The 14,125-nt window shown below is 37.9% G+C and overlaps 1 protein-coding gene across 3 annotated transcripts in view; it reads right to left on the bottom strand.

Annotated features, from left to right (window-relative positions):
• Nucleotides 1-14,125, bottom strand: part of myt1lb (myelin transcription factor 1-like, b) — a 166,476-nt gene that overhangs the window by 34,669 nt on the left and 117,682 nt on the right. For all 3 annotated transcript variants that reach the window (XM_051133403.1, XM_051133402.1, XM_051133404.1), the window contains 3 exons: nt 9,190-9,280; nt 5,113-5,220; nt 4,710-4,927 (listed from right to left, as the gene is read on the bottom strand). In XM_051133403.1, the coding sequence (XP_050989360.1) occupies nt 4,710-4,927; nt 5,113-5,220; nt 9,190-9,280 (417 nt within the window). The remainder of the gene's footprint in view (nt 1-4,709; nt 4,928-5,112; nt 5,221-9,189; nt 9,281-14,125) is intronic.

Here is a 14,125-nt window from a genome sequence, read left to right on the forward strand (position 1 = left end):
AAAGAAACATTTGTTGAAAGATGAAGCACTACTATATCTGACTGCACCTGCATCACAAATTGTAAGTAAATGATTTCATAATGCTTTGTCTGGAAATGACCATTTTTCCACATATTTTCTTTCTTTCTTTATGTGTTATGTAAAAGTAAACCTCAAGGAACATATTAAAATAATACAAAATCCATGTCATGACCCCTTATATAAGCAGCAAATGATTTATTTGGTTTAGTTTTAGTTAACTATGATAATTCTACAGTAGAAAGCAATTTTGCCTGGACAGTAATTTCAGACATCACTACCATGCTACCCATGCATTTCCAAACTGCATAGTAAAAATTTAGGAAATGTTGACAATACATATTTATATTTATATTTATATTTATATTTATATTTATATTTATATTTATATTTATATTTATATTTATATTTATATTTATATATTAGCAGTATGCATATTAATACATTAATGGAATTGCTTAATTATTCAGTATACCATAAAACTATGGGCAGGAAAGTGTTCCATCTAATTAGTCCACTGTTTCAGCCTTATGCAATGGGATAATAAGTTCAACAATAACAATATTTTTAACAATATCAGTTAAGTTTAGGGTCGGGTTTAGTGTAAATGGTAGAAAGGTGATAATGCATTAACATTTTAGTGCTGCTCACTGGACATTTCATTTTGTGACAAATGTTGCAAAACATGCAAAAAGTAATGTAGTGTCATTTTGCAGAAAAGTTTCCACAGATGATTATTCTAATATTATAAAACGGATAGTTCCGGTCCTTGATTCTGATAGGTTGAACCACGTTTAAAGCTGTTGTAAATTACTCTACAAACATACACCTTTCTTTACATCTGTGTGTTGCTTGGCTGGCAACTACTTTGTTACAATCACAGCCGTTTCTGAGGAACTACATTGTTTGGCAGAAGAATAATGTTTTTATTAATATGTGATGCAATCTAGGAAAACCCAAGTTGGCTGATAACTATGATTTTCAGGAATGGAAATTTGAGAAAAACAGGTTTAAACTGAGACGGGTTTCACTTTCAATTCACAGGTTTAACAAGAGCTGTCTGTCAAGTCAGGAATGCTATACTGCATCATTACACAAACAGACTAGCTTTTCCGTTGTTTATCATGGGCATAATCTGAACTTTTGATCACCCCTTGTATGTTTAGACGGGTTTTCCGAGATTGCCTCACATATTATTACACTTTATTTGCGCTCTTTTATTTTGTGAAACCTTACTACGTATATAGAACAACCACCTTATACAAAAGCAATAAGCCCCATGAAGCTTTGGTTTACAGTGGGTTCATAACAGCTAAGGAGGTTTTAGGCACTGCACTTCGTGTCGTGCCTAACAATGCCCCTTAGCTGTTATAAATTCACTGTAAACCACAGCTTCTTGGAGATTATTGCTTTATTATATAAGCATTATTTTGGCCATTATCCAAAAACCTGAAATGGCTACGACTACTCGCTGTACCTCACACAACTGAGCGATAATTTGGTTTTCTTGTCTGTCCAAATATGGCAAACATTTTCTATCTGGCACCAAGTGTAACCTGACTAATTGCATGGACTGAAAGAATTACATGACACAAATTGCAGTTCATACAAAGAAAGACAAAACCATGTTGCCACGAAACACTGCATTTCATGTCAAATAATTCCTTCAGTGCAAAAATTTGTCCCATACTTCTCACTGAAGAGGACATTTAGAGGTAGCACTTTATGATAACACTTTATTTCGCAGTGTCCTTATATATGAAGAGTTCAGATGCAAAAAAAAAAAGCTTCTAAGTGCCATCTGAAATTTTCATCTAAAATGAGCATTTTTATGAGCCTCCTATATTTATGTTCAGTTATTTCACTTTAATTGCATAGAAAAGGACCTATACATTGCCATTAGAGTGAAAATACTGAACCTAAACATAAGAGCCTAATAAAAATGCTCATTTTAGATGACAATTTCAGATGGCACTTAAAAGCTTGTGCATCGGAACACTTTATATGTACTTAGTATAGTAATAGCAACTAATCCTAAACCTAACCAGTTAGTACATGTTGTTAATTAATATTACTCTGTATATTTGAGTAATTCCAGTGTAATAACTTTTTACTTACTATAGTAGCTACAATATATAGCTAATAACTAGGTACTAACTCAAAGCCAACCCTAAACCTAACAGTAACCCATGCACATGAAAAATTTCATAGTATTTACTATGAAACATTGCTTTGAAACATTTAACAAATGATTACAAAAAGAAACTGCATGTAAATTATTAAATTACAAACTAAATTAGGCATGGAATTTTGAAGTAGAACGACTGAAACCATACGTTCTGTGGTAAGTATACTTGAAGTGAACATCCTGTAAAATAAAGAAACTCAGTATGTTAGACAGTGTCCTGTAGTTAAATCCCTTCGCTTGTTTATTTTGATGATTTTGATTATTATGAGGAGATATTAAATGATGGGGTGGGCGAGGGGGGTGTTGGGATGTAGGTGAGAGACGGAGAGACACTCTGCAATTTGATGAAAGACACAATGAGCCACAACCACCAGCTGGGCATCAAAGTGACATCTCCCACCGGGCGTCCTGCTGCCATCTCTCTCTATCTCTCTTCCTTCTGCATTTCTTTTACTCTGTCTTCTCCCTCCAGTCTGGCCATTAAAGCATGGCCGGGGATCTCGCAGTCTTATGCACAGAATTGCAATTAGCAGCAGCCCTAAATCCAGACTGTGATTTGCCTAAACCGCCTCATTCATTATGCATCTGCCTCCAGATCATTTCCATACATTTCCATACCACAGAAATACAGTGCAGGAAGATCTCGGAGGCTTTTTATGAACAGGGTTTAGCTCCTCGCCAAGGATTATAGCTTTCTCAGGCTTTAACATAGTCAAATATTCAAAAGTCATAGTAATAATAATGATCTTACATCGCCCACAAAAAGTATTATGCTTTCCTTTACTGGACAACATAATATCAAACCAAGTGATTTATTTGAAATATAGTTTGAAATCATAAAACAATAGATCTAGCAAAAGATGATGTACGTGACAACGTTAATGTATTTGTCTTGCCGGAATGGATCTGCTACGACAGTGCAGGTACGGAGATTTGCTACTGCCAAACATCCACAATATGCTGCTGTGAGCATGTAAGAAATACTGCTGCTGCACATATAATGTACATGAAATAACCCCCAAGCATGCTGCAAACTGCTACAGCAAGCACCAGTCATATTTTTGAATGTTGAGCAGCGAGCTCATTGGCTACCAATACAGGAGAGAACCAATCAGCTGTGCCATGTGCTAATAATGTCATTATGTCAGATTGAGTTAGACCTATCGGACTGCACCATCTTAGTTTCATGGCAGAACTTTGTATTTGTTTATAGTTCAAGTGATGTACTACACCTGTGGTTAAAAATCATGACACACCAGGGTTATTATAGTTAACTAAAAACTGAAACCTTAAAAAAACCTTCTTAGTTACTTAGTAATGTAGTTACTTGAAATATTAACCGAATTAAAACAAAAGATTATAGTAACTTATTTTATTTCATCCACTTGTCAAAAAAACAGTCTTTTTTTTATCATTTTAATTTGATGTACTATGACCTTTTTATCAAATCCCAATCTGTAAAACATTTTTAAATGGCATTTTATTTCTACATATATTCACCCTGTTTAGACAAATTATGGTGCTTTCAATTTCTTAAATTTTTTTAAATTAGATTTTACATTAACATTTTCTGTTCACTGCAATTTTAGTTTAGGTATTAATAACGGAAAGTATGTCTACAGTTTTTATTTAGTAGTTTTAGTTCACTTAGTTTTAGTTATTTTAGTATTTTAAGTTAAACTAAATGAAAATGAGAAATGTTGCTGAAATAAAATACTGTTTTTGTTCATTATTCTATTTTATTTCAGTTAACATTTGTTTAGTTTCAAATAAAGACTATTAGGTAACACTTTAGAATAGCGAACACTACACCCCTATTCCTACCCAATACCTGAACTTAACAACTACCTTACTAACTATTAATAAGCAGGAAATTAAAAGTCATAGTTAATGGTTTGGTAATAGCGAGAATTTGACCTTAAATGTTCTTTTGAACTTTCTTTTCAAAGAATCCTGAAATGTATCACACTTTCCACAGAATATGAAGCAGCACAACTGTTTTCAACACAGATAATAATAAGAACCATTGTTAAAAATTGTGCACCAATAATAACTAATAATAATTGAGAACTAATTCAACACATTAGAATGATTTCCCCAAACGTTTGAATTGTGGTGTATATTATTGGAAGCTCGCTTTTGCCATTGAATAAAAAATTTGAAAAGGTTATTGTGACTTTTTATCTCACAATTCTGACTTTTTTTTTTTCTCAGGATTGTGAGAGATAAAGTTCAGTTTTGAGGGGAAAAAAGACTGATATGTTCTTAGATTTGCAAGTTTAAAAAAACTTGAAAATAAACTCGCAATTCTAAGAAAAAAAAGTCACAATTATGAGATATAAACTCCCAATTCTGAGAAATAAAGTCAAAATTGTGAGTTTATGTCTCAGAACTGAGAGTTTATGTCCTGCAATTCTGACACACAGTTATGAGAAAAAAAAAAGAGAATTGTGAGATTGTATATTGATGTCATAGAGCAGATGTGTGAATGTTGAGGTCTTACCGTCATCACTTTTGGGCAGTGTGTCCCGACTGTGGACTTTGGGTGCAGCAGTGTGCCGTTTGCTGTAGACGTTGGTGTTGTCGTAGCTGTTGTAGTCAAAACTTGTTTTGGAGTATTTCTCTAACTCTTTGGCCAGGTTGGATCGTGGAGTTGAAGTGGGCACGTTGTTTTTATAGCCGTACTGTGGAATCTCCAACTGTTTCACGAAGCACATGGGCCTGGAACAGACGCAACCAGCAGTTCATGGTGTATCATATGAATGAACACATACTATCCATTTCATGAACTTTGCACAGAAAATCCAACACAAATTGTTGGCTACATTTAAAATACAGCTTCTAGCTAAGAACAGAATTCACAGCTTGATCTGGAGCGTGAATGTAAAGCAATGAGAACCAGATACCTGAGCACACGGTCTGAAGCCTGGTTGGATTTGCCTCCATCACATGACTGATGTTTCTCGTGGGCTTTGGCCAGTTTCTCTGCAGCCGCTATTGGACAGCCCGACAGGCTGGATGAACAGAAAGAAAAAAAATTCTGAGATCTCTCGAATGTCTCAGCTGTTTCTCAGACAAAACAGTGGATTATAAATTAAATAATCTATAAAGATTATAAAGAAAGAATTGAGACTTTTTCTGAAATCCTCTGCTTCCCAGATTTGCCTCTTGAAAAAAGGCAATAGAAAACCATCCAAAAATCATATCCATTATTAGATACTGTGTGTTTATTTCTTTGAACCAAAAACTCAAATGCAATACATTTTTAATAAAATAAAGACTTATATTCTGTCATTTTGCATAATTACCTGTAAGTATGTACTGTTAAACATGACCAAAATACTAAGTAAGATTTATTTGCTGTTGTTTTGCAGTGTACAAAAAAAGTAACCTGGGAGCAATACAAGGTTCCTCTAGGTAGTGCTATTAACTCAGAGCACAGAGATATGAAAGGCTGTGGTAGATGATGGTGTGTGTGTGTGTGTGTGTTCAAAGCAAGAAGCAAGCTGCCAGGTTTCTATTGGGCTGTAGGAAACATAATTTCACTCTTGCAAGTACAAGCGAGGTGTGTGTGTGTGTGGTTCAGGGGGTTGTGGCGTCCGTCTGGAGCAGGCCGTCTCCCCTGGTGAGGTGTCAGTGAGGTGCTAATGGCTGACGATCCCTACAGCAGCTGCTGAGAGCATTACTGCAGCACCCTCTCCAAATATCTGCATGAACCATTTCATCAGCCCTGTACAAGCCACATGCAAAGCCTTCCACAGAAGAATTTGGTGTTTTAAAAGCTGCTTGAGTTAAGGTGCATTTGTAGTTATTTGTCACTGTCAGTCACTAGCAACACCAAAGGAAGCTGCAAAAAAATAATGTCCTACCCCCCCAGTCTGTGAATGAATGAACTTGGTACTTTACACTAATTGTCTTGATATAGCAGCTTTATAGCAGAATTTGTATTTGCATAACTTTTGCAATTTGCATCATTGATTCTGTTACTTTCTTGTTTAACACTGTAAAGCTACTTTGAAACTCTAACATTTCTTTTTACAACAGCAGGCACACAATCAACATTTTAATAAGTATTTTTTATTGTTTTTATTATTAAATTATGATTTATTTATTTGATTGTATTTATGTATTTTTCGGTGGGTATCAGTTTATCATCAACTGTGTAACTTTAGGTCATCTTATAAATTACATTACTAACTACAATTTCCATCATGTAATATTAAGAAGTAATATCCAGCACTGGTCACACTAAAGTTACAGGATTAGTCCACTTCCAGAACAAAAATTTACAGATCATTTACTCACCCCTTGTCAGCCAAGATTTTCATGTCTTTCTGTCTTCAGTCGTAAAGAAATTGTGTTTTTTGAGGAAAACATTTAAGGATTTCTCTCCATATAGTGGACCTCTATGGTGCCCACGAGTTTGAACTTCCAAAATGCAGTTTAAATGCAGCTTCAAAAGGCTCTAAACGATCCCAGCTAAGGAAGAAGGGTCTTGTGAAACACTTATCCAACTCTGCGATGCACATATGTACTCTGTGCACTCCGGTTCAAGACAGTTATGGTATGTCGATAAACTACCATCTTATTTTCTCCTCAAATTACAAAATTTGCTTTTACCTTTTTCGTTTGACCTTCTTTGCACATTCACTTTGTAAACACTGGGTCGGTACTTCTGCAGCAATGTAGGATGATTTTAAAATTGGAGGAAAAAATGAGCTGGCACAGAGTTTGAATGTGCATCGCTAGACAAGACAAGCATTTGAGGTTAAAAAGTATATAAATTGTACATTTTTTAAGTAAAATAACCCATTGTTTCGCTAGATAAGACACTTCTTCCTTGGCTGGGATTGTTTAGAGCCCACTGAAGCTGCATTTAAACTGTATTTTGCAAGTTCATACTCGTGGGCACCATTGAAGTCCATTATATGTGGAGGAATCCTAAAATGTTTTCCTCAAGAAACATAATTTCTTTACGACTGAAAAAAAAGACAGACATGAATATCTTCATGTGAGTAAACTGTCTGTAAATGTTTGTTCTGGAAGTGAACTAAAGGTTAGGGTTCAAATAAATTACAGTATTTACGCACTTCAGAAAGTCAACCAGTAGTAAAGTATTTTAAAATACATACAATGCACAGCATAAACGAGTACACCCCCTCTAAAACTTAACAAATTGAGCAATTACTCTTTACTTGCAAGGCATATTAGGGTTCTTTGGAGATATAATGTTCCAACAAGCCTGCTGATCAATTATCAAAGAAGAATGTCAAAATTATTTAGCAAAATAAGATTTTCTTATCAAAGTGATAAAATGTTGTGCTGCAAAAATGAGTACACCCTCCTGAAAGTTACTAAATAAAAAAAAAAAGAGCGAAACAGAAAGTGAAACAAAAAAAAAAAAAAGAAAAGAAAACAAAAGTGCAGGTTTAAGGCTATTTTTGATCAACAGTAAGTATATTATAGGCAGCTAAAGGCATTTTATAACCTACTGAATCATACACAGACGTAATGCTGTCAACAATGAAACCACTTGGGAGACAACTGCCCGGTGACTTATTTCTTAGCATAAAAGAGGACAATGGTACAAGAGGAATACCAAATTATTGTTTTAAGTGTGAAAATATAGCAGAAGTAGCACTGAAATTCAAAAACAATGGACTTGTGACAAGGCCTCTAAAATAATCAGGTCTTCACTTTAAGTTTCCATTTAATGATGAGTTAATTTTTATTACAAAAAGAGCCGGAGAAATACCATGCAAGAGTTTCAGAGCCGGCAAAAGTTATGAAAAGAGCGACATTTTACCTCACAGAGTATGACGCAGCCTGCAGAAGTGACATGGATGGTTGTTGTCACCACTAGAATTACCTACTGTAGCCGAAGCACATAAACTCATTTAACCTCTTCCAAGGCCCATATTTACAATAATAGACTTCTGGGAATCCATACTCTATCTCAAGAGACCAAGTCAATCATTTTGGATCCAAAAGCATCCAATATGTTCTGTTGTTGCTAGAGGAGGAGTACAGTGAGAAGTGCCTGGTACTTACAGTGACGTTTAGTGGTAGTAAGGCTCTTCTATAGAGATGTATGAGTGCTGAAGGTGTGAGGAAGTTGTGCTTTATCAATGTTGTCATGAATTCACACACCACTGTGTGATGTAATACAAAAAACTGAAACTGCAGATGCTACCCTCCCGTCATTTCCTGCATTATTGGGCATTTTTTTCAGCATGACAATAAAGATATTCATTCTCCCAAGCTGAAAATCCTTCAGTGGACATGTATTTCACTCAGTCTTAACACTCTTGAGCAGCTGTGGGGGCTGAGATGAGATGAGCTAAGCAAAATTCCCCATTAAAGACCAGGGAGTTTTAAGGAGGTCGTCCTCCAGGAGATAAACAGGACAGATGTGAAAATTTGTCATGAACTTGTACACTCAGTGCCAAGAAGTGTCACAGCCATATACTTAAATTTCTGGAGGACATACTAGCACTAGAATATTATACATTTGCTGAATTAAATCTATTGGGTGTACTCATTTCTGCAATCCTTTATTTAAACAAAATTGGCTACTTTTCTTATTTTACAGAAAATATTGGCATATAGTTTGTTTTTTTTATTAAGTATATGTTTAATATATTTAAATTTTGCCATCTTTCCATGAATTATATTAGTGATCATTAAGAAAATACATCTTTTACATTTATTCAGAGGGGGTGTACTTATTTATGCTGTACACTGTACATACATAAAAATCACATTTACTAAAAACCTTGACTTTGAATCAGGATATATTAAATCAGAAACTACTGCACCACTTGAAACCAAAGATAAGACTGAGAAATTTGCTATGGGAAAGTGAAAAAGTAGGGAGCACTGTGATTTTAGACACAGTAAATAAAGACTCGTAGATTCGTAGAATAAACATGCCGAGAATGAACACAGAACTGGTTCTCTCAACCAGACAGAGAGGAACTCACCTCCTGTGAGAGTTCCTGTTGCTGTTGACGTGACCCCGGCCCGTGCAGCCAGGCGTAGGGCACTTAAGAACATTTTCATACATTGCAAGAACTTGACAGCAGGCGAGAGAAATAGGGTGGAAGATTAGGAGTTAGAGGCCCACAGTTAGTCATCTGCATTAGTGTGAAATACTTGTCATTATCACCAGCACGCTCAGAACCAGAGACATCAAACAGCGGCATGCAAGAAACTGCTAATGGAAGAACAGTGGCATGCACATGCACCATGCAGCGCCAGTCATGCTACAAATAACATGACTATTCTATTCTATTCTATTCTATTCTATTCTATTCTATTCTATTTTATTCTATTCTATTCTATTCTATTCTAGCCATACAGTTAAAGGTATATTTCAAGTACTTTTCCACTTAAAGTGCAAAAACAATATACAGGAAATAATAAAACTCAAAACTTCAAAAGTTTCAAAAACAAATAATTTACTGAAAGATCAAAGTGTGTTTCTATAAACTTAAAAGTGGGCTACAAGTACAGAATACAACTAGCAAACAAACACTGTACATATACAGTACATTTACTTGTAGTTGTGTTCACAAAGTTTACCACAGTTACACTTAAAGTACCAGTTTTCACAAGAATTACTGAAATAGTACACATATAAATATACTAAAATACAGATTTTTGTATATTTACAGCATAAAAGCGCTTGAAAAATATACTTGAACTGAAATTAACTTGAAGTAAAATCTGGATATGGCTTTATAATAACTTTTTATTTATTAGAATATTAGAATATTCTATAGTGCTTAACAATAATGCCTAACAAAGTCATACCTTAAAAGTTAAAGAATCTGGAAGTGGCTCTTCAGACACTATTCTATTCTATTCTATTCTATTCTATTCTATTCTATTCTGTTTGGTTTAATTAGATTTCCTGCTGCTAGCTTGAAGGTGTTGTAAGTAAAATCTGAGTGCGATGGCTTGTGAGTGATGCAGAAAGACGGTTTCACAGAGAGCTTGAACCCTGATTGCATTCTCATCACTAGCTGAAGCTGTCAGCTAACGTTAGCTTATGCATCCAGTCACTGGCTGTGAGGTGTTGCCGCTCTTGATTGTTTCAGCTCTGCATTTGTCTTTCATTTGCAGTAGACACACGTTAGCAATCAATGAAATCACCGCCTAAACACTGCCTCTCACTGATCCCAAGCTCTATTATTCATCTGTACATGCCTTTGTCTCCTCTATCCGTGACCGTCTAAACTCCCTGCCGACAGCAATTAGATTACTGTTCATTAGGACGCTGGAGTGGGGACAGAGAGCATGGACCGGGGCGAGCAGACCAGCGCTCTTCCGGTGCCCATCTTCATCATTATCAGCTCCTTAATCCTTCACCCTCATCTTCAACATACTCTGACATGTTCATTACCGAGCAGCAGGCAGCATCCGCTACCTTCATAGACTGAGACACATGTCTTTGTGGCTGAAAGTATGTAAAGCTTAATTTAAGATTTATACTCAATTTGTCTGAAGAAAAGGTGAGTGGCTTTACTTTTAAAAAAAACTTTTCAGATTTTCAGATTCTCTCAACTATTCGTCTTGGGAAAGTTCACCCAAAAATGAAAATTCTATCATCATACTTACCCTTAAGTTGTTCCAAACCTGTATTAGTTTGTTTCTTTCTCTAAACACACACACACACACACACACACAAAAAAAAGCCATTGACTGACATATTATTTTTTTTCCCTACTATGAAAGTCAATGGCTACCATCAACTTTGCTCAACAGGAGAGAGAAACTCATACAGGTTTGGAACAACTTAAGAGTGAGTAGATGATGACAGAATTTTCATTTTTGGGTGAACTATCCCTTTAATTAATTTTAATTGGTTTATTTACTAAATGTAAAATGTCTGATTCAACCAATAATTTCAGTGAGTCAACTACAGATTTCTTGTTCAGCAAATATTCAGTTAGTAATACAATATACTGACCTATCATTTTGGTAGATATATATAGAAATAGTTTTATAAGACGAGGTGTGAAGCAAACTATACTTTTTTTTTTCTGAAGGTGCAATCATCTTACAAAGCGTAAAGATCAGGGTTGTACACAGACTTCAACACTTGAAACACAAATCTCAATGGCGACAAAAATATGAGCTGTTAACACCACAACACAGCAAATAATTAGCAAGTTTAAACAATTTTCAGCCAACAGAAAAAACAGTACTCCTATACCAGTAACTGCATAAATTGCTGGGAACTCACAAACCTTTCACATTTCAACAATCAATTTGTTCAATTTCAAAGTCTTTGTTTAACTAGTTGGGACAACAAAGGTGAATTCTGCTGGTTTAACATGGGTTATGTGGTTTCAAGTAAATTCTCATTTCACAATTCACAAATTCAAAAATATGTAGTTACTTTTTTTCATTAAAGGACCCATGGTCCCAAGGTCACTAACAAAGATGCATTTAAATTGACCCTGTTTGACAGGTGATCTGACCAATCATAATGCAGAATTTGCCATTCTATCTATCAAACAAACTAAACAGGAGAGTAGATTAACTTTGGTGGACTTGAGACAAAACAAGAGCACGGACATATTTCAAAGACTTACATTTTAGTCTGGGACTAGGCTTAAGCCTCGTCTGTGAAAACCGGAGGTGTGTGTATTGACATCTTTCTGCAGTTGAAGTAAAACATGTTCTGATGTTCATTCATGTTTTTTTCATTCTTTAAGTAAAGAAGAAGAGACGATTGGTTCACGTGTCATTGATCTAATAAGGCAATACACTGATCTGGCACGACACATTAAAGAGCCACAAAATAGTGTTTATGGTTTGAATTTCTTAAGAAAATCACAACATTTTAAAGCTGAGACCTTGTTTCATACCAAAGTAACCTGCTCTCTCTTGTCTGTCTGGATGTTGTCAGTTCCCTTTCGAGGAACTCGAACTGCGTCCTCTAGGGGGCGCTAGGGGAGAACGCCGTCAGCGTGACCTGTGTCTGAAGTCTACATACAAAAACACAAACGCAGTTGGCCGGCGACAGCCTATGACATCACTTCCGGTGCGACTCGTCGCTGCCGGCGCGTCACTACCGGCGTGACCACAGTATAAAAGGACGCCGGTAGAACAGGACGGCCTCTTCTTCGTCTTCACTGACTTATTGTCTGGAGTGCGCATTATTTGGTAAGAGATTTATTTCTTCCTTTCTCCATCATTATGGCAAGCACTAGTAAGGTGTTCAAGAGATGTGCGGATCCGTGTCCTCGTTATTTCTACTGTTTGGGCGAAGAGCATGCACGCAATGTCCTCGAGGGGGCAGTCTGCGTGCATTGTGAGCTTTTTTCTATGAAAAAGCTCCGTTCTCGCCTGTCTCTCTTTTCGAGGGAAGAGGGACAGCCACTTGCTCCCCGCGGCTCAGGACCCTCCGCTGCCGAGGCACGGAGGAAAATGAGCTCGTGGGGATCACAAGTGGATCTCGCTGACGAGCTAAAAAAGGGGCTTTCCCTCTCACGCTCGTCAGTTGAGGGCGAGGATGAGTTGTTGGCTGACGATGATGCGATCTCCCTTACATCATCTGATCCAGCAGCTAGTGCTCTTTTGGGTCCCACCCAAGAAGAACAGGAGATGTCAGAAGGTGAGGAAGCCGAGACTGAGCCTTCTGTGATCTCCTGTCCCGGTACGATGAGCTCGTGGAGGTTATGGATCGGGCCACGGCGAGGCTTGACTTGCCGTGGAAGCGAACTAAAAAAGTGGCGCCGTGGGGTCGCCTCGACGAGCGCTATCTCTCCGATCATAGCCTCCCAGCTCAGGTGAGCCTTCCATTCCTTCCTGATCTCCATACGGAGATTGAGAAGGTATGGAAGAGGCCGCATTCTTCACGCCTCCATCTTTTTCCTCATTCTAACTACGCTAACATTGAGGGGATGCGTGAACACGGCTATTAGAGGATGCCTCCCGTAGAAGAGACGCTAGCCAGCTATCTCTCTATGGGTAAGACATCCTCTCTGAAAACTCCCTCCCTGCCATCTGTCCCCCTCCAGGTAACATCTCGATTGAATGGCAGGGCGTATGCAGCAGCAGGTCAGGCTGTGGGTGCGTTGCACACTATGGCTGTGCTTCAAGCCTACCAGGCCGATCTGCTGAAGGATCTGGACAAAGGTCAGGGTCTCTCCCCTGATGAAGTCACCGAGCTGCGCCGCACCACGGATCTCGCTCTCCGTGCCACCAAACAGGCTGTCACTGCCATGGGCAGGTCTATGGGAGCCATGGTGGTTACGGAGAGACATCTGTGGGTGAACTTGGCTGACCTCGGGAAGAAAGAGAGGGGCTTTCTTCCTGACGCGCCAGTCTCGCCTTCCGAGCTTTTCGGTGCCTCCGTTGAGACGCTGGTCGAGAAGTTCAGGCGCGCTCAGCGGCCTTCAAAACCTTTATTCCTCATAGGTCCAGATCTGAGCCCGAACAGCAAGGGGGTCCTGGCCCGTCTCGTTCTGAGGAACGAAGACAGGCCCAGAAGACTAGTGTGGCTACCCGCACCCCTCCCCCACCTACGGGTGGTTCTTGGAGGAGGCACGGATCAAGAGGAGGTAGGCAAGATCTGAGGGAAGTGATCCAGATGAGACAGCGCTCTCGCCTGGATCAGAGTAGGAAATAACATCTCCCTACTTCCCCTCAGGTCTTCCATCTTGCCCCCTCTTAATTCCCCCTACATCTGTCACTTCTCCACCTGACCGAGGTTAGGCGGCATCTTCCTGCGCACCTCCTACTGGACCATATGATGTTTTAGGTTAGCTTTTTATTTATTAAAGCAACCTTTACTGATGGTCCGGATCTATGATCCCTACATCTAGAGCTTTGCGCGGGAACCACGGATGGGTGAGTACGATCCTTGTTATGTCTCTAGAAGTGTTTTCTTAGAGCTTTTTATGA

This window comes from Labeo rohita, chromosome 17 (genome assembly GCF_022985175.1).
Source record: "Labeo rohita strain BAU-BD-2019 chromosome 17, IGBB_LRoh.1.0, whole genome shotgun sequence".
Lineage (NCBI taxonomy): Eukaryota > Metazoa > Chordata > Actinopteri > Cypriniformes > Cyprinidae > Labeo > Labeo rohita.